Source organism: Cydia splendana, chromosome 14, assembly GCF_910591565.1.
Source record: "Cydia splendana chromosome 14, ilCydSple1.2, whole genome shotgun sequence".
Taxonomy (NCBI): Eukaryota; Metazoa; Arthropoda; class Insecta; order Lepidoptera; family Tortricidae; genus Cydia; species Cydia splendana.
Genome location: NC_085973.1, coordinates 7,331,253 through 7,350,579, shown reverse-complemented (window position 1 = coordinate 7,350,579; position 19,327 = coordinate 7,331,253). Strand labels below are relative to the sequence as shown.

Here is a 19,327-nt window from a genome sequence, read left to right as displayed (position 1 = left end):
CGTATCCCGTGACGCTTTTACAAAATCAAGATTATAGAAGTTTCTTAGCCAAGGACACCGGCTTTCTAAATACCGGGTTTAAAATAAATACTGTGTTGTGTCCATTTGCATATATATAGATACATAAACATATGTTGTACTGTATATGAGTTAGAGTAATAAAAGAGGCAACTACCTAATTATTACAATAATAAAACAAAAATTATGAGTTTGGTAAAAATTCGTTTATTCTCCACAAGTGACTGAAATTGTTATCAAAACACAATATACGTGTTATTATGACTAACGTTAAAATACAAGACTGCAATAAATACAAAATGTAGGTGTGATCAACGTCACATAATCTTGAATCGCCGCCTACCACAGATAATAAAATGATGGTATCTACTGGGTTCTCTAACTATAAAAATATTGTCTGTGGCATTAAGGCAAAGTTAGCTCATCTTAGACTTTTTTAGTTTTCCGAACAAATACCAGCGACTGTGATTTTTCGCTCATTTGTTCCACAGACTTGCAACACTGCGTTAAACACATTTCCTTAAGATTAAGTATAAATAAATTATATTACGAAACGCCTCTACGAATATACAAAATCAATACAAATCCTTACTTTACTAATACGAATTACATCACAGTTCATAAACAAGTTAGTATTAAAGAGTTAAATATACTTCAAAAGTAAAATTTTAAACTAGAAATTTTAGTGAAATAAATTTTAAAACTCAAATAACAATTTGGTAAGAATATTACTAATATTAGCGTACTCAGGTTTACTTAAAATTTAGGAACAAATACCTACACATTCCTTTAAATGAAAAAAAAATATATATATAAGCATAAATATAACACAAGAGAATATGAAGAACATATTGTTCTATAGAAACATTTTTTCCTATACATGACAAAGTCGAATCAAACCAAACCACACATACAAATTTACAAAATTTGTATTTTCAAGACAATTAATCTTGTTCAGTCGTTTTATATGCATGTATAAAACATTATATTCTGTTTCTTTAGGTACTAAAATAAAAGTAAACACATAACTTATACATTTTCGGGTAGTTACCTATAACATTTGTTGGTTAACCAACCAAATACAAAACCGCCTGGATCAGTCATTGAACAACCTGACATTAAACCTACATTATTTGATCATGTATTTGTTTTCTTCTACCCTCAACTGGCTTAAGGAGCCATTTGAGGGTAGATTTTGTTTACTTTTATTTAAATACCTAAAGATACAGAGTATAGGTACTTCTTACATAATAAGATTGGGTAAAAAAGCTACATTATTAAATGACAATTAGTACGCTTATGGTTGAGTAGCATTTAAAAAATACTGTCTAAAGAAATTATGTACTTATGCATTAAGGTAAGCTTTAATGTTTCTAGCTGGGTAATATCGTTAGAAAATATCATTTTATCGCTAAGATGTTATAAATATAGATTATTTGTTATGCTATGAATGAGTATCCTGTAAACACGACATACTTATTGGTACTGAGAGTTTCGGGGTTCTATTTCACTTATCTATTGCACATTTTAGTCCTTAAGATCCTTTTCCTCGATTAAGAGATTATTTATTTGTCTTTCATCCAAGAGTTTAGACCAGAGTAAATGCATAGGGTTTTCAGAAATTATAGGTACCTAGTGTTGGTAGCATTGAATTCGAATATGGTAACTCCAGCTGTATGGATCATGGATTTGAGGGATAGTGATAGAAAACGCAATTTAAAGGTGGCAACACTATGACTTACTTCACTCGCATGCACCAGCAAAAGTTAATGTTCAGAAAATCATTTACACAAACTCTGGATTAAAATTACTGACTACGACGTTACACAGGTTAACGCATATATCTGTCATTGTCGAAGTTTATCCAAAAACAATGGGTCAGACAGGGTTAGCATATTCGACCAGCTTAGGGGTAGGAAAGTAGCGCCTGCTGTGGCCACGCGATTTTGGCGTCTATCCTCTTGTAAGCCAGGATAAAGTTCTGCCCGTTCTTCTCGGCCATAACTTCTTGGGGGCAGTCGTTCTCGTTTAGCATTGTTTCTGTAAAGGATAAAATCTAATTATTATTTCTACTCATGTACAGTCGGTTCCCTAACATAAGTATCCATTTTTCTATACAATTAACAATTATTAGTGCAACTTGGGGCACCGACCGTAGGTACTATAGTCATTTAAATTCATTATCACTTATTTAAGAACACATATAATAGACCTGAAGAAAAGTCTATAAGTACTCTATTCTCCACTCGTGTTTTAAATCCGCCAAAACAATATCACGTGTGAACACAACATAATAAGATGCTACCAACCGCATACAACTTGCAATTTGGTAGGTTTTGGTTTTTTTTTATTAAAAACAAATTTAACCATAGAGTTGTAGTATTCAGATTTCCCGCTTGTTCCTTTTTACTACAAATAAGTATGTGAGTTTAATAGTAAAATTAGTTGAATAATAGTAAAATAGCACGATCCACGACTGTTTAAATTCGAATAATTATTTTGTTTTCATTAAGCGTAAACAACTTTCCGTAAAATAGCGGCGGAGAGGATGAAAGTATATAGTTTTTAGGGTTCCGTACCCAAAGGGTAAAACGGGACCCTATTACTAAGACTTCGCTGTCCGTCCGTCCGTCCGTCTGTCACCAGGCTGTATCTCACAAACCGTGATAGCTAGACAGTTGAAATTTTCACAGATGATGTATTTCTGTTGCCGCTATAACAACAAATAGTAAAAACAGAATAAAATAAAGATTTAAATGGGGCTCCCATACAACAAACGTGATTTTTGACCAAAGTTAAGCAACGTCGGGAGTGGTAAGTACTTGGATGGGTGACCGTTTTTTTTTTTTTTTTTTTTGCGAGTCCGACTCGCACTTGCCCGATTTTTTTATACATAGTCAGGTTTTGTAGTTTCTATTTTAAACAAGTAATGAAAATAAACTGTCTCGCTCGGGTTACGTTATGTAGTCTGGCAAGCCAACTTTGCCAGTAGAAAATGGCGGCAAACTCGAAAAATGTAGGCTCGGAGGGTCGATCTCCCATACAAAAATTAAGTTTTTACAAACAAATATTGAGTTTCGTATATAGGTACCTACATTTTTCTATCGAGAACGTTATGCACTCGCACCAGATTAGGTAAATACTTCGAGTGAAAGAAAAAGAGAACACTTAGATCGGCCGGCACTCACCCTGCTCGTCGTGCAGCGCGAAGAGCGCGTAGTCCTGCGGGTTGGTGATGGCGGCGGCGTGCGCCAGCGCGCGGCACAGGTCGCGGGCGCGCGCGCCGGGGCGGCACGGGAGCGCCACGCGGCGGATGGAGCCGCGGCACTCGTCCGGCAGCGCCACGCGCACCACGCAGCACCCGCCCGCCGAGCTCTCCGCGGACCCGCGCCGCCACTGGAATATAACACTTAACTTAGCGAAAAAAACTATACGTGAATATGAAATAGTTTACTGGCAATAATCTCTTCAGCACCGCGACGGTAGAAAACAACGCGGTGAGGTAGTATCCTCTTTCTCCAGCCGACGATGCAGCGGGTCCAGCCTCGAGTTCGGCGTTCGACAGACGAGGCGACGGCGAACTATTTTCCATGATATACCTAACCTTGAATACAGATTTCCTATTTTAACACTTACCGGTGTTGCACTATCTGGACCGGGTTCCGGTGCCAATCTCTTCAGCACTGCCACGGCAGAAAACAGCGCAGTGAGGTAGTATCCTCCCTCCCCGGCCAACAGCGCAGCAGGTAGGAGTCCGGCCATGAGTTCAGCTTCTAGCTCGGCGCAGACGAGTCGGCATCGAGCCACCGTCCACGCCAACACCGGGAGGAGGTCGTCGGCCCCGAGCGCGCGCTCCCCACGAATCTGAGAAATCAGGTTAAAATTATAACATTCCGTTAACTGATTCATTTCATGAGTTTTAGTTTTGCCTTATAACATTCAACAATACCGCAGATGTTCGGAATGCGGATGCTTCTGAACCTATAATCGATGATAAGATTGAGTTTATGGATTAGTTTAACGCGATCAAACGCGATTAGTTTAATGCTACTACAAACCAGGCTACAAGTATCTTTATGACACCGTATCGACTGATGCATTAAGCAGTTTTGTAAGCGTCAGGAACATTTTGGTCATGCATAGCATAATATCATCTATGCGCAGTATTTGCACGGTGACGATGCAGTCAGATAACTTTATTGGAGTAAACTAAGCACGTGTTAAAAGACTGGCATACCAAGTTTTAAGAAAAGATTCACGTTTGAAGGGCATACATTTGAAGGTGTTATAGGCGCCAATGACACAAGTTATATGGCTTTTATAAGCAATTTAAAGGTTATCCCTAACTCACCCGTATCCCATAGGGGTGCATGAGTGTCTTTGCGCCGGTCAGTCGCCCGGGCGCGGTGGCCGACCACGGTTGACTTTTCAGCTAGTTAAATATATCACAAGTTAATCGTGGAAAAGACGTCTAGTTAAAGACATCAATTCATTCATAACTTGTTAACGCCTCAACTTTATTGTGCAACGGGTTTAACTTCGTCCATAAGGAATACAGTCGTCTAGGTAGACCAATACATTAGTTTACAGGGAATGTAAAGAACATTGGGGTTGATGCGTACCGCATTGAACATAACAGATATCGCAGCGAGAAGGTTTTCTAGTTTGTCCAATGGAGAGTCCGCCTCTTGCATCTTGAGGAAGTGCTTCGAAATCACTGCCAAGACCGCTGAAGACGGGACTTTCGTGGATTCCTGGAAGTAAAACCAATTCTTATAAATTGAGATGAAAGAGGAGCTAGCCTTACATATAACGAGGCCGAAAAGCCCACAGACAGATCGCTGGGTTTAAAAATTTTAATAATAGTAATTAATATGTGAAATTATGGAATTTACTACATCAGGATTGGCCTCTCCGGGAAAATGTTAAGCAAAATAAAAAAAACGAGAGCAGGCGCAGAGTTTGGCAAGATCTAAGGCCGAGCCGAGATTCTGTGTAAAGCCACGGACCTGGAGCATCTCAAGGCCCAAAACCAGAAGACAAGAAAAGCGTGCTCATCAAGCACTGTAAACCATTCAAATAACATCGGGACCGTCGAGTTGATTTTCTGTCCTACCTTTACGCCCAGCTGCAGCGGCGTGGCGTGCTGCGCGCGCTCGACGGCGGCGTGCAGGCGGCGCACGTCGGCCGCGTGCCACGCCGCCAGCAGCGTGTACAGGCGCGCGCGCAGCGGCCGCACCACCAGCCGGTGCATCACACCCTCTAATATGGCGTCCAGGTTCAGGAACTCCGTCGATTTCAACTGGAAAAGATTAGGATTAGTTAACCTTTTGGACGCCAATGACCGATATATCCGCACCGCAGGTCCAACGCCAAAGACGGATTAATCGGTCACCACAGAGCAACATAGACCTACGTGCATATGCATAAAGTTCAATTTCAGTTTTGACACTACGGTGACGTGGCGTCCGAGTGACAGCTTTTGTGTTAGACACGGCGTCGAAAAGGTTAACATTTTGTTCAACATTGGAGTCACGAAAGCATTGCGGGACGGCTGCAAGTCGAACATACTACATGGGTAAGTTCTAATTTTCGTTATTTTAACTAGTATGATATATAATTCTCAAACTCTCCGCGAATTCCTTTTGATTTTTTTTGTAAGATGTTGTTTTTACCTAGCGTAGTTAGGTTCATTTACATACTGACTGATACAAAAAAAAATGGATTTATTACCTTGAGCCTCTCTTTTTCAACTTCTTTCTCGAACTCTCGCTCTCCATGCTTCACAAGATAATTTTTCATTCCAGACATAAACTGCCTCATATTGCGCATCATCACCTGAAAATAAAGAAATAAAATGTCACGGTAATGGTAGATTATTTACTTTACCAAGATAGGAAAAGAAAGAGATAAAAGTTTCTTAAAAGCAAAGTTATATCACGATTCTACGTCGCTAGATTAAATTTAAAAAAATCTTACCTGCGGACAAGTCTCCTTAGAGTCAAGAGTGCATGCGATGAAATTGTCGACATTCTGCGCGAAAGTCGTGCTCTTGTCCTGCGCGAGATGAAGAGCATAAGCGCGCAACGCTGCGCCCGCGCCCCGCGTTGAACGACCACCTCGAAGTGCGCGCACGCGACCCGCAGCTGGGAAAATAAAATAAAATTGAAATATGTATTTTTTCTTTAGTACAGCTTGAAATGATATTTGATCGGGTGAGCTTCTTTCAGTCAAAACCGATAGTACTCGAAACCAACTTTTACATATTTACAAATCCTGTATATCCGTATTCCGATAGGCATTTGTTGATTTGAGTGAAAGCTACAAAAACCAGGTTTGTAGATACCTACACACAGGTTTGTGGACAGGATTGTAAGAACTAAATATAGTGAGTCAAGAGTGATGTTCGCCGTTGTGTCCTGATTTTGTATTATCAAAATTGTTAGATCCGTTTTAAAGGTTCCAATTAGAATAATCTGCACGTAAGTAAATAAATATTATCAATTTCTCAATATTGTGATATCCTGTTGGGACAACGATATACAACGCAACGAATAGGTACCTACGCTTTTTTATTAAAATAACTGATTTGCAAGACCGAAGTGATCCCAAGTGACGAAACACTAAAAAAGTTAAGACTAAATATGTAATGATTTATGAACGAATTAATAGTATAGTTGTAAATTGGTAATTAAATGTAAAACGTAAAACGGATACATTGATCAGAGCTTTAAGCATACTAAAGGTTAAACAATGTAAGAAGTTTAATTGTGAAATATCGTCAGAATATTTACTCGTAAAAAGAAAACAAAAACGCAGGAGTATATTACATAAAAGAATGACATAAGACATCGTGATTGCTGGTTTTTATGTTATTATTACAAATCCTTTGTAAAGTAATTAGCAGCAGTTTTGATACCCTGATAAGATAAAGTAAACAACGTATGACAATCATTGAGCTTGTTAAGACTAGAATAACACGTGGAGTAATGAATCATACCTAAATATCATCATTGGATTATAAGATGTCATAAACATGTTTGAAGAAAGCTAACCTATTGGTATAACGTGGCTCTTTCGACACAAGTAGAACATACATACCTATTTTTTATTTATTTAAAAGGAGTTTTCAAGGCAATGTTGAAAAAACAAGGCTCGATAAATTTGGCACTTTGAATCGGATATTAATTATTTAAAACATAGCTATATACATCTAACTTAATTTATAAAAATACTAAAGTTACCTAATAGTTAGCTAGTTACCTTTTTTTTTTTTTTTTTTTTTTTATACTCATATTAAAAAATACTTAATAAGTTACCTAAATTAATTGCATTCATGCGTAGGAATAATGGAATTTTAGTTATCTTACTTCTAGACCCAGTGTCGCAATATCCTTGATATACATAATTTAATTTATGCCATCTGTTGAAAATGTAGGACGAAATGACTAATGAATATGATATCAGCTATTTTGATGCAATTATGCTTTAATTATTATTAATGCTGCAAAATTTATTAAACAATTACAACGCATCTAATGTGCAAATGAGTAATGCCCGCAAACTTGGTTTATTGTTATTAAAGTTAAATGGAGTGTTAAGTTTGTAGTTTATGATAAGCGTTTAGAAAATTGATTGTTACATTTGTTGTTGGATAACCGGAAGACATATTCAAATAGGTGATATTTGAACAAAGATAAGGTTACTTTAATTAGGTTTACATTAGATAATTATTTCACGTGAAGAAGTACGTTGACCCTTAGATACCTAAACGTGTAGAAATTATATCTAATATTTGTAAATGCTCTACTAGATACGTTGAGGTAATATTAGGTTTAAAACGGTCACTGAACCTACTATTTAAAGGCCATAGATTTAACGCAGTGGATTCCTAACTGTGTAATTAAATACGGTATTCTACATATCATAAGCCATCATGGAGGAATAAGCAGTTATTTTGCAGAAATTATAGTTACCTACACAAATAAGCTTTAGTGCAGGTTGATGTCATCAATTGTTCATGTTCAGTCACATTATTTTTGGACTGCTTAGCACAAAACTTGCATTTAAATCTCCTACAGACACCACAAAAGAATCTAATTACAGCTTTTAAGAAACGACGGAAAGGGTTCACTCCTTTCATCTTCGTCTTTTGTTCCGGCTTTTTGAGATCCTTGCAATGGCACTGCGGCGGTGTCGCCACGATAACTGCTCTTCGCTTGTTAACATTTTTGTCAGCTAAAGATTTACAGAGCTGCGTCAAAGCGCTGGACTTGGCCAAGCGGTGCTGGAATTTAGGCTCATGCAATTGTTCATAAGTAGCGAAAACCCAATCACTCTCCATAGCAAACTCGTCTAACGAGTCGGCACGGAAGTTTCTGATCGTTGTCAAAGCCACCACTCCGTCACACGGCTCTGAAGCTCCAAGCGCTTCCGAAGCTTCTGAACTCTGTGGCATAAAATTACTAAGTGAGTCGAGCTTCTGTTTACTGGAACTCGGTTTGTCAGTTGATCTTGCGGATTTTCCGCGAAACAATTTTTTTAGCCACTTCATATCGATCGCGATATTTTTGCGCGCTAGAACGTGTAAATAACGGTAACTGCACACACGAGCGTCGCGTCGCCGCGAGTGAGAACTACTGAATGTATCTGGTTGTGAGTAAACCCACGGCACGCGTAGACCTTTACCCTTTATCCGTTATTAATGTTATTTACACTGCAAATGTGTAGTAAGTTAAGCTTCCCGGCGTACATTTCTTTATCTGCCCGTAATGATAGCTGCTGGAACCATTGTTGTAATTGATTTTAATTTATTTATCGTTCAAAGTTTATCGGCTTGGTAGTCACACCCGTAGTAAGTGACATATTTATAAGTACCTACGTCACGCACATGTGTGAGCTAACAATGTAATGACGCCGTATGATGTACCTAATCACACCTAATGTATGCATAGCTTCAATTAAGATTCAATTGAGAAATTCTTGTTAGGTACCTGATGATAAGTAATTAAGTACCACTATCATAAACAAAGATTTAGAGAGAAACCTGCTTCCCATGTACCCACTTCTTACCCCTAGGCTTCCGTATTGGTTTTATAGAGCGAGCAAATGGGTCAAGCCTTTGAAAAAAGCACTAGACGTGCGCCTAAAGCGGTTTCAAAAACACTCCCTCCCAGCTTTCATGGTGGTAGATCCCTTGTCAGCAAAAAAGCTTGAATCAAAATGATTGCAGTGGTATATTATGCCTTTAATAGGAGAGCGTACCTACTAATAATAATATACCGAAAATTAAGGACATCGGTGAAACTATTGCCCCCAAATTTTTTTACAAATCAAAAAGTTAGTGCCGGTTTTTTAGCCGATATAGTTGACGACTAGTAATAAACTGCACCGAGAAGGTAATTTAATTGCATTTAATGTATATTTGCTTTTTCCAGACACCTTGTTCCCTTGGCACATTTACGTTAATTATAGCTTCTAGCGAAGAAGCTAATCCTTATTTACTGTATTTATCACAGTTATAGTTTACATTACACACAGTCAGTCTGAAGGTAACTGGGGTATGTTTGTTTAAAAGTAAGTAAGTAAGGAGGAAGTCCGATGCATTATTTTCCCTTTAAACTGTGAAATGTCGGCTTAGGTTTACGTAATGTGTAATGTAACTTGCGCAAGTATAATTCGTAAGGCCTTACCTAATAGGGGATCTAATCGATCCCTAAAGCTCTTAGCCCGCGTCGCCTCCAAAGGCGCTCGTCTCGGGATAGGGGACTCCCATTCGCAAGGCTCGTCCTGTAAAAAAAACAAAGGTTTTAGTTGGAGACTGACTTGTAACATGTCGGCGTTACAACTCGAGCATTACAAGAGTGAGCGAGCTGAACCGCTCCACTCCGCTGTCAATTTTTTTAGCGAATCTTTTTTTAAGGATTTCGTCAATTCAGAACCTTCAATCGAACTTTTCGTTTGAGAAATGAAGCATACTTAAACAGGGTGCTCCAACAAGCATTCAACGAAACTTACCATATCAAGGGATTGAGGACCGGGGCAGGGCAGAAGTCCATCCCATTGTGCGCTATCCCAAGGCTCTGAAAAAACTGTGCCGTCATCGCTTGCCTGAAAGAAAAAGGTTCTTTTTATCCTGTGCTGTTATAAAAAAAAAACAAATAGTAAAAGTTAATGTTTCTGCTATTTTATTATTGAAAAAAATAAGCAATGCCAATATTTTTACTGTCCCTTACTACAATAGCATAATTATTAAATTATATTTATGACAAACTATTACGAGTGTACGAGTAGGTACCTGTTCGGATAACGGTCTGAGATCATGTACATTATCATAGCAGGAGGCGCGCGGCGGAGGGCGCTCCTCGGGTAGCGCCACTGGTTCTGAGTTCAGGTGAAGCTCGGGAAACCTAGATAAAACAAGGACAACCATGAAATTAAGATCATCTTGAGCGTTGTCGTTGATTTTTTGCTACAGTTTGAAAAAGGAAACTGAAGTTTGGCAACTTATTTCAAAGGCTGTTTTTCTTTTGTAAAGGACTGCAATTATGGCTAATATCACTCGGATCGATTGACACCACATTCCTTAAAATCGGCTCAGAAGTTTCAACGCTACGGAGGAGCACACCGCATGCATTTAGTCGGGTAAAACTGGTTGTTAATTTTTTTTATCAAGTTTTAAAGAATGCTCATGTCATTCACAGAAAATATCCATTGTCCCAATTTTCACGATTTGGAGTGACGTCATAGTCCAGAAATAACATTCCATAGCAAATCTTACCTTTGAGCAACAACCTGATGCACCGTCAAATGCTGCGCCCCGTCGTCCACTCCGCTCAACCTCGTCTCCTGCTCGGCCAGCGATGGAAACGTTCCGCTTTCGCTGTTCGAACCTTCGTCGTTCTTGTCTGCAAACGAGAGAGAAGCCAATCAATAAAGAGTGTTAACCTCCGTACAACACCGCTGCCGATTGTTATAGAGGTCACGAATAAATATATTGGTATTGTCAAAGGCACAGAAGCATTTAGGCTATGGTTGTTCTCACCCACCGCCCGCGACGGGTTGTTGCCCAAAATACCCCCTGGGGTGTCGTGACCCACAGATTGAAAAACGCTGTGCTATAGTAACATAAATAAAATCCCAGCTAGCGTCCACAGTCCACGCATCAGATTTGTCTGAAGGTGGCTGGTTGGCGACGCGCAGCGGCTGCACTAGTTGATATTCGGATTATTTCCGATGGAGACCAGTAAACCCCATATGCTTGGGAAGAAACTCACTAATGAATTCCCAGCTGGCGTCTACAGTCCACGTATCAGTTTTGCCAGAAGGTGGTTTGTTGGCGACGCGCGGCGGCTGTACTGGTTTGATCTTCGGCTTACTCCGGAGAGATACCAGATTGTCCACCGACGTTGAAGTGTTTGGCGATGAAGCTGGAATGGATATTGATTTATATTAAAATCTGTTAAGGCTTGTATGGGTTGTAGGGATAATTTTGGGAAAGCAGTATGTCGTCAATCGTCATGTTTATTACTTTTTTCAGGTACATGATAAAACAAGAAATCCATGATTATCTTTGCATCAAGGTGGTATTAACATTAACCTCTCGTATCTCGAAACGACGAATACATTTTTCACTGACGGCCAGCAGATAGAACAAAAAGCGCAAAATATTCAATAAATCAAATAACCAGACTGTTATAAACAGTGGGAATATCACTAAATAAAAAACCAAAAAATGGTACTTGATCATTACTTACGTGATAATTCCTCTATGCTATGCATATCACGAAGCGGGTAGTATGGATGGTTGTGAGGTGGCTCCGAGTACCTCTGCGATAAACTGACGCCAACTCGAAGGAGTTTACGACGTTGCACCTGTGGTAACGCTGCCTGCAAAACAAAAATGGTTTTAGAACAGTTCTATTAGTATTGCTCATAAAGCAGAAGACTAAACCATACAGAATAGTCGTAATAACACTAATGTTGAAACTATGTTCTGATGGTGAGTATGGCCGACTCAGCCCTAAGATACGAGGGTCGCACTGAAAGATTCGGGAATGGGACACTTAGAAATAACATAATAGAAACAGGCATATAATTTATAAAAATGTAACTCTTTATAAAACTTTTAAGGTATATTCCATTTGGTTGTCATTTGTATTTAAGAATTACTGGCAATTTGAAAATTGTATGTCGAACATTATTTGAATTTTTGGCCAAGTGATTTTTCGGATCATATTTTTAAACGGTTTTCAATATGCCCTCAGCGAACAAATAAAAGTTACAATGGGCTTCTGTTATTTTTTTATGAACTAGAGTTCATCGTACGCTCGTTTGCAGTTAAAATTAAATATGAAAGTCACTTTCATTTTATCCCATGGGTGATCTTAAAGAAGCATGTCATTCCAAAGCGACGTCAAAAATTAAAATCGCATTTGTGCTGTTAATTAAAAAGACTGCCAAAAAAGTTGCATATCGGCAGATTTCGACATTCCTAAAGATTCATATGACAACACTAAAAAAATCTTTTATATATATATATATATGTAAAAAAACTTCAATTCCGTTGGCTACTCCACGAATTTCATACAAAACCACTAAGGCCCCAAAATCGCCATACAAAAAGGACTTTGGAATTATGAGCCGTGTGCATTACAGAATGATTACTTTCAAAAGAAAATTTATATGCGTGGTCAGTTTGAGTTTAAGTATGCATTAAAATAAAGATTGACTGTCTAGATGCGACAGATTTCTCTATTCCCGACATTTTCAGTGCAACCCTCGTATGGTGCGTCCATGATGGAAAAAAAACTCTCATTTGCTTCTTATATTCTAACCAATAATGTCACCATTTTGGAAAACTTACTTCTTTTAGAGTATCCACAGGATCTGCGTAGAATGGACTCCCAGCATTATCTTTATCAGAGTCACCGCCATTCATTTGTTTAACGCAATCATCTTCTAATTTCACCGTTTCCATGCTTTCAGTATTATGATTCTCAGAATTTTTAAATGTGGCTTCGATTTCTTCAGTCAATTTCTTATTCATGTTCATAGAAATGCTAAGTTTATCTGGCCTCTTTGGTATTATATCTCCTTTGCTGTTGGTTGTCGCAATCAGCTCGTTTGAACCGTTGAAACTGTTTTTAAGTGAAGTTTCAGAAAGTTTTCGTTTTTCACTTAAGTTTTCGTTTGAATTCAGTATATGTATATTCTCCTTTTCAAGAATAGATTGTGTACTTTTTGCTGCGTTCAATTTTGCTGAAATTGCAAAAAATCGAATAAGAGAAATTCGATGAATGGCAGAAAATTGCAGCAACGGGAATATTTAATAATTTACTTACGTAATGTGTCTGGTAGGAGATCAGGTCTTTTACTCTTCATTAGTCCATTGTGGACGTTATTGTCACTCTCTGATTTCAAAGGTTTGAAAGAAGAACAATTATTGCTTTCTGGTCCCCAAATATCTTCATAATCAGATACTTTATCCATCAACGAACTTCGATAATACACGCCTGGTGATTCCAAGATGTCAGATTCCTACAAAATATGTATTGTTAATATTTTTGACTACTGAAAAAAAAAGTCTAAAACAGCAAAAACTTAAAATAAAGATATCGAAATTCAGGCTTGATTCCTCTGATAAGAAACGTGCGGTTAGTTATGACACTTATGACCATTAAAAGTAATTGATATCCCAAACACACGTGAATACATATTGGTTTACCGTCCTACCTGATAATGCCTGGATTCCTTTCGCAGGGAGTGCTTACTCCTCCTGGATCGACCAGACGGCGTAGTCGACGTAGTATTAGAGTTTGGGGACAACACTTTATCTCTCTCTTTCCCGTTCATAGGTGAGACCATAGACTGATTTGACGTCGGGGAAAACACATGCTTATTCGTTAAAGGAGAACTTCTCGAAACAGGTGAGAAAATCTCACTTTTATTCGTTTGACTTAAAGGAGAAAACACACCACTTTTGGATGAAATAGTATCGTTGGATACTGGGGAATTTATTTGACTTGTAGGAGAGAAAATACCGCTGGTAACTGAATTGGTACCATTAGGTGAAACTAACTGATTAGGTGAAAAACTGTTGTTAGATTTAGTCAAACTATTGCCCAGCGGGTCGGCGGAGTCGGAAGTATTCGTTTGAGATTGCGGTTCTAACGGCGATCCAGGTTCAGTGTTCTGCTCAATCATTTGTCGTTTTAAACTGCCGTGCAAATTAGCTGCCATGGTACTGATGCACTCCCCCTCTGGCGACATGCGGTGCATCAAGTTCTATACGGGACAAATATAGGGTTCCTTTTAGTAAGTATATTTTAACACCATAAATTACTTTTACAATCAACTATTGATGAGGTTAGAATTTGTTATTTTCAAGCAAGGTAACATGAAAGCATGCTTTTTAAAAACGTACACACAATAATCACGCCCTTCTCAAGTTTAGATGTCTCACCTGTTCGTTGCATTCGTCATAAGCTTTTGAATCGTCCATGATGGTGAACACATCCGTCGTACTGTTATTGTTGATAGCGTTAGACGCAAGCGTTAGTTGTAGGCGATCACTCCGAATACTTTCATTTATTTGGTGATTGTGGATCTGAGTGTTATTGACGCTAAACGTGACTGTTGTCGTGACTGTTATGTTTCCGTTTGATGCTTTGTTAATGGGGTTGAAAGCGGAAACCTCGTTCTTGGGTGACAGGGATTTTGGGAAAGGAGGTTTAGCCCATCGAGGAGGCGGCGGTGGAGGAGTGGTCTTAGCACTGCCTAACTGCGTGGGAGAATGTTGCGTGGTGGTGGTAGGGAATGTATGAGGTTGTGTTATATGAGCCTGAAAAACAGGTAACGCATTAATAATGTAGTCAAATACAAGCGGCTGTTAATTCTAAAAAAAAGTATACTTACGGTACTAGACATGAGGCTTAAAGTATTAGGTGGGGTCGGCCTGGGAGCACGAATGAACGCTCCATTGGGTTTCGCAGGTGGTGAAGGGGCCTGTCTACCCTTAAAAGTGCTGAGGTTCTGGTTTTGACTCGGAGGGGAACCTGATGCATCTATTGATGACATCTTAAGCACGACATTTTGGTCTTTATCTGGACTGAGTATTTGTTCTCTTGAGTTTGTTCCTATACCTGGAAACATTAAAAATAAATATTTTACATATGTATTTTGCCACCCGATTCAAATCTGTTTATTTCTTCATTAGGCTCTTCTTATGTTTGCGCCATCACGCTAGCACACTAAAGCCATAAGTTCATCCTAGTTCAAGGTATTTTTGGGATAAGTTCAGTTTCCTCACTCGGTATTATTTCGTTTTCTCTATTTACCAATAGATTAGAAGCCTTATTGAGCTTCCTATGGGACTAAGTTACATTTGTGTAAGACTGTCCGTAGTAATTTCATGAATCAGTTACCGATTTGTATCAATTGATAGTTGTCAATAGACAGATAAGTCTATGAAGTGTTCATTACTTACTTGCATTAAAACTGCTTAGACTAGATCCCGTGTCAGAAGGCGTCACAGCCATAGGCACGACGCCGTTTGACTGACTGGGAGAGAGCAGATTCTGCGGGTTGTTCTTTGGGTTAGCCATGGGATAGCCCCAGAACTCTTGGCCCAGCAAGGCCAGGGAGCTGAGCTGGTGTCTGCTCTTTGCTTCGCGGAGGGGACGTGGTAATTGAAGCTGGACTGGTAATTCATCACTGGAATTAGAAAAATAGCCTTTTATTAATATTCATATGCAGGTTTATATTTCGTCAACTATTAGGTAATCTATTACACTACACATAGCACAACATTTACATAGTGTAATAGGCGTAGGACAATCTGTGACAAGATATTTCTCAAATGTTTACCTACTCGCCAGTGGCAGGGTAAGTTTTATAGGGGGTTTTATATTCCAGTGGGTAACTAGAACGTCCTACATCCAATATCTTATAAACTTCGATTTCTGGACATTGAAGATTATTGTCCTTAAAATAACCGCCATCAAATAGACTTTTCACCAACTTTGAAAGTGCTCAGAAATAAAAAAGATACCTCCGACAAACACAAAACGCACAAAGATTATACGTACCAGCACTGAGAATAATGCGCAATCAACTCCGGTATATTATCGAATCGGTTATGCGAAGTCTCGAGGCCTATACGGCCCCCCGAGGCCTGTATCAGGTAGTGTTCGATATACGGCCCCTTGTCCGCCGGCAACCGGACACTGATCGCCATCGTGTCGGGCTGACTCGACTGCCGAACCACAAAGTTCTGGAACATTACAAATAAAATTATAAGTAGGGTAAGTTAATGTCGACACTAATCTTCTAACCTAGCCTTATTTAAGACAGAAGGACCCAGACTTTCCAGCAAAAATGGTGCCAAACGACCGGAACTTTTCGGTGCCAGTCGGGTCGATTTTCCTACTCGTTTCCTAGTCTTTAGGGCAAAATGGGAAGTAGGTACACAGAAATGTGTTTTTTTTTGTTGATAAAGTAGCGTGAGACTTTTTGCTGGACTTTACTTTCTGGTCCTATCTTATAAACAGAATTCAGAAAGTAGACATAAATAAAACTAAATCGTCGGGGTCTATTACTTCAATGGGCGTCCCCCAGGGATCTATTCTTGGTCCATTCTTGTTTCTCGTATATATAAACGATCTGCCTTATATAGTTAATGAAAAGCATAAGTTGGTTCTCTTTGCAGATGATACATCTATTATATTTAAAGTAAAAAGGAAACAGAGTGATTTCAAAGAAATAAATGATGTATTGTCCTCTATAGTTCATTGGTATACTACTAATAATTTACTTCTCAATGCCAAGAAAACTAAATGTGTTAGATTCTCTTTACCTAACGTCCAGCATACAAGTAACGCACAGGTTGTTTTAAAAGAAGAAATTTTAGATTTTGAAGATAAAGCTGTCTTTCTAGGCTTAACCTTGGATTCAAAATTACAGTGGGGTACGCACATTTCTACACTAGCAGGTAGACTAAGTTCGGCAGCATACGCAGTTAAAAGAATCCGTCAACTTGCAGATGTTAAGACAGCACGGCTGGTGTATTTTGGATATTTCCATAGCGTCATGTCTTACGGCATCCTATTATGGGGCAAAGCAGCTGACATTAATTCAATTTTTGTTTTACAGAAACGTGCTGTACGTAACATATATAATTTAGGGACACGGGTGTCTCTCAAGGATAAATTTAAAGAAATCAATATTCTCACTGTTGCTTCCCAATATATTTACGAAAATATAATGTATGTAAGAAAAAATATTGACATGTATAAATTGAATAGTGACATACCATACACAATTTTAACACTAGAAATAAAAATAAATTGGCCATTCCAAGATCACGTTTAAATAGAGTAAATAATATGTCATTTATGGGAACAGTGTGCGCTTTTATAATAAGTTACCATCTAATTTTACGAAATTGTCAATGAATAAATTCAAGTCAATTGTGAAACGACAGCTGTTACAAAAAGCTTATTATACTGTTAAAGAATTCGTAGAAGATAAGGATGCATTTATGTTAAAGTAGAATATTGTATATATAGTTATAAGATGACATGTAAAAGAGCTAGCTTAAGCCTACTTACAGAATAAACGTTTTGATTTTGATTTTGCACGTGTTTTGAATTCTTTTAAAGTAAAAATGCGTTTTATTTTCCACTTTATATGTGATAAGGACATAACTATACTGATTAGGTACTTCCCAAGTTACTTAATGTTGATCAACTGTGCAATATAAGATATAAACGTATCATTCTTCAAACTGTACTTGTTAGGAACTTCTTATTTTTCTTGTCATCTTTGCTATGCTATGTAAATGGAATAATAGAAATTCATTAAATGAAAATCAATTTTACTCGTTACAATTAAACATCAGGTAGAATTTTAAAACATGTGACCTTTTTTTGATATTTAACAATTTAACATAGGTATTCCTTTTTTCTCAGATAGAATTTCGAATAAAGGACGATTAGGAAACTGTAATTCCCCCCCCCCCCCCCCCCCCTCTTACTTTCCAGTACATAGATAGAACAGTGATTCCAGACAAGAGCCGAAGAGAAGTACCTACTGTACCGATAAGAAGTGCCAAATAACCAACGTCGCTTGCTTCATGGAGCTCGATGACCAACCACTAGCCTTGTTAAAAGTAGACAAGTTTATAAAGAAACAAACATACCCCTTCCTCTTTCCCCTGTAGAAGATGGAATGCCCCGGCCCTCTGGATGCCAGGAAGGAACCAGACGGGGTGTGTTCTAATCAGTCGCTCTAGCAGGCCGATGTCACACGGAGGCTGCTCCTCTGAGCCGGACGATGAATCCACTGATGAACAGTCGCCGCGTACACCTTCGCCATCGGATGAGAGGCTTTCTCGGCTCTGTAAAGAAGTTATCTTGATTACATTCCACAAAAATTTGCAAGGTTGTGTCGTCTACCCATATTTTAATGTTTCTTTTTCAATATTTATAAGTTCGTTTTTACCGTGTTTAAATTGGCATGTTAGAAGGTAGTTAGAGATTATGTATTATCGGGGCAGCAATTGATTTGAAGCTTATGAACTAGCGGAGCGTTAAAAATTTCCGTAGGCTCCACACGATTTGACTTAGTTTATTGATAACATTATACGGTGCTCATTTAGTCCTCAAGCAAGTCAGGTGAAATCTTCTCTTTATGAATGAATTCGATGCAATTTTGCAGCTCGCTGTACAATTATAAGAAGCTGTAGTAGCTACTAGCTATTACTGCAACAACATCCCTATTGAAAAGGTCTGCACATGGCTCTATTGTGAGAATATTACATCTAGCAGTTTTAATAGCCACTTCTGCTTCTTAGTTAATACAAACCACTACTATACCATGGACTAACCTAAACTAAAAACACGCAATTTTTGTAGGTATGATTATACGTTTTACGCGACGCAACTTAATTATATTCCATCTTGATTACTACAAGCGCCTTTAAATTTAATACAAACGTTCTACAGAGAAAGAATAATAACCTAATATTCCTTAAGCTTTAACGGCCTCCTAATTAGAACGGCCCCTTGTTTTGTTTACGAAATATCATAGAAACAGTCCCTCTGTAATGATTGTACGGGGGAAATAAGCCCCGTAAACCCGGGCTCAACTCTCATTGAGGGATCGGCGTGTGTGTACAGCTTAAAATAAAGTGAATTTTATGAGGATATTGCGGTAAGTAAATTATATTGCCGGTTGTTTGTCTTCTACGCGTAAACGATGCTGCTATTAAGATAATGTGTTGCAAAATTATGCAGTAAACTGTGAATTT

The 19,327-nt window shown here is 38.4% G+C and overlaps 1 protein-coding gene across 6 annotated transcripts in view; it reads right to left on the bottom strand.

The window, feature by feature from the left end:
* Positions 1–202: 202 nt before the first annotated feature.
* LOC134797134 (protein sprint) overlaps positions 203–19,327 on the bottom strand; it is a 197,258-nt gene continuing 178,133 nt past the window's right edge. For 3 of the 6 annotated variants that reach the window (XM_063769375.1, XM_063769373.1, XM_063769372.1), the window contains 23 exons: positions 18,218–18,415; positions 16,107–16,291; positions 15,506–15,732; positions 14,935–15,161; positions 14,483–14,860; positions 13,753–14,304; positions 13,362–13,557; positions 12,884–13,278; positions 11,775–11,907; positions 11,295–11,447; positions 10,799–10,925; positions 10,316–10,427; positions 10,036–10,128; positions 9,711–9,807; positions 5,998–6,164; positions 5,752–5,856; positions 5,135–5,320; positions 4,641–4,772; positions 4,370–4,450; positions 3,655–3,882; positions 3,207–3,414; positions 1,259–2,058; positions 203–1,008 (listed from right to left, as the gene is read on the bottom strand). In XM_063769375.1, the coding sequence (XP_063625445.1) occupies positions 1,925–2,058; positions 3,207–3,414; positions 3,655–3,882; positions 4,370–4,450; positions 4,641–4,772; positions 5,135–5,320; positions 5,752–5,856; positions 5,998–6,164; positions 9,711–9,807; positions 10,036–10,128; positions 10,316–10,427; positions 10,799–10,925; positions 11,295–11,447; positions 11,775–11,907; positions 12,884–13,278; positions 13,362–13,557; positions 13,753–14,304; positions 14,483–14,860; positions 14,935–15,161; positions 15,506–15,732; positions 16,107–16,291; positions 18,218–18,415 (4,314 nt within the window). In that variant the 3' untranslated portion in view covers positions 203–1,008; positions 1,259–1,924. The remainder of the gene's footprint in view (positions 1,009–1,258; positions 2,059–3,206; positions 3,415–3,654; positions 3,883–4,369; positions 4,451–4,640; positions 4,773–5,134; positions 5,321–5,751; positions 5,857–5,997; positions 6,165–9,710; positions 9,808–10,035; positions 10,129–10,315; positions 10,428–10,798; positions 10,926–11,294; positions 11,448–11,774; positions 11,908–12,883; positions 13,279–13,361; positions 13,558–13,752; positions 14,305–14,482; positions 14,861–14,934; positions 15,162–15,505; positions 15,733–16,106; positions 16,292–18,217; positions 18,416–19,327) is intronic. The other 3 variants (XM_063769376.1, XM_063769374.1, XM_063769377.1) reach the window with 3 other exon arrangements.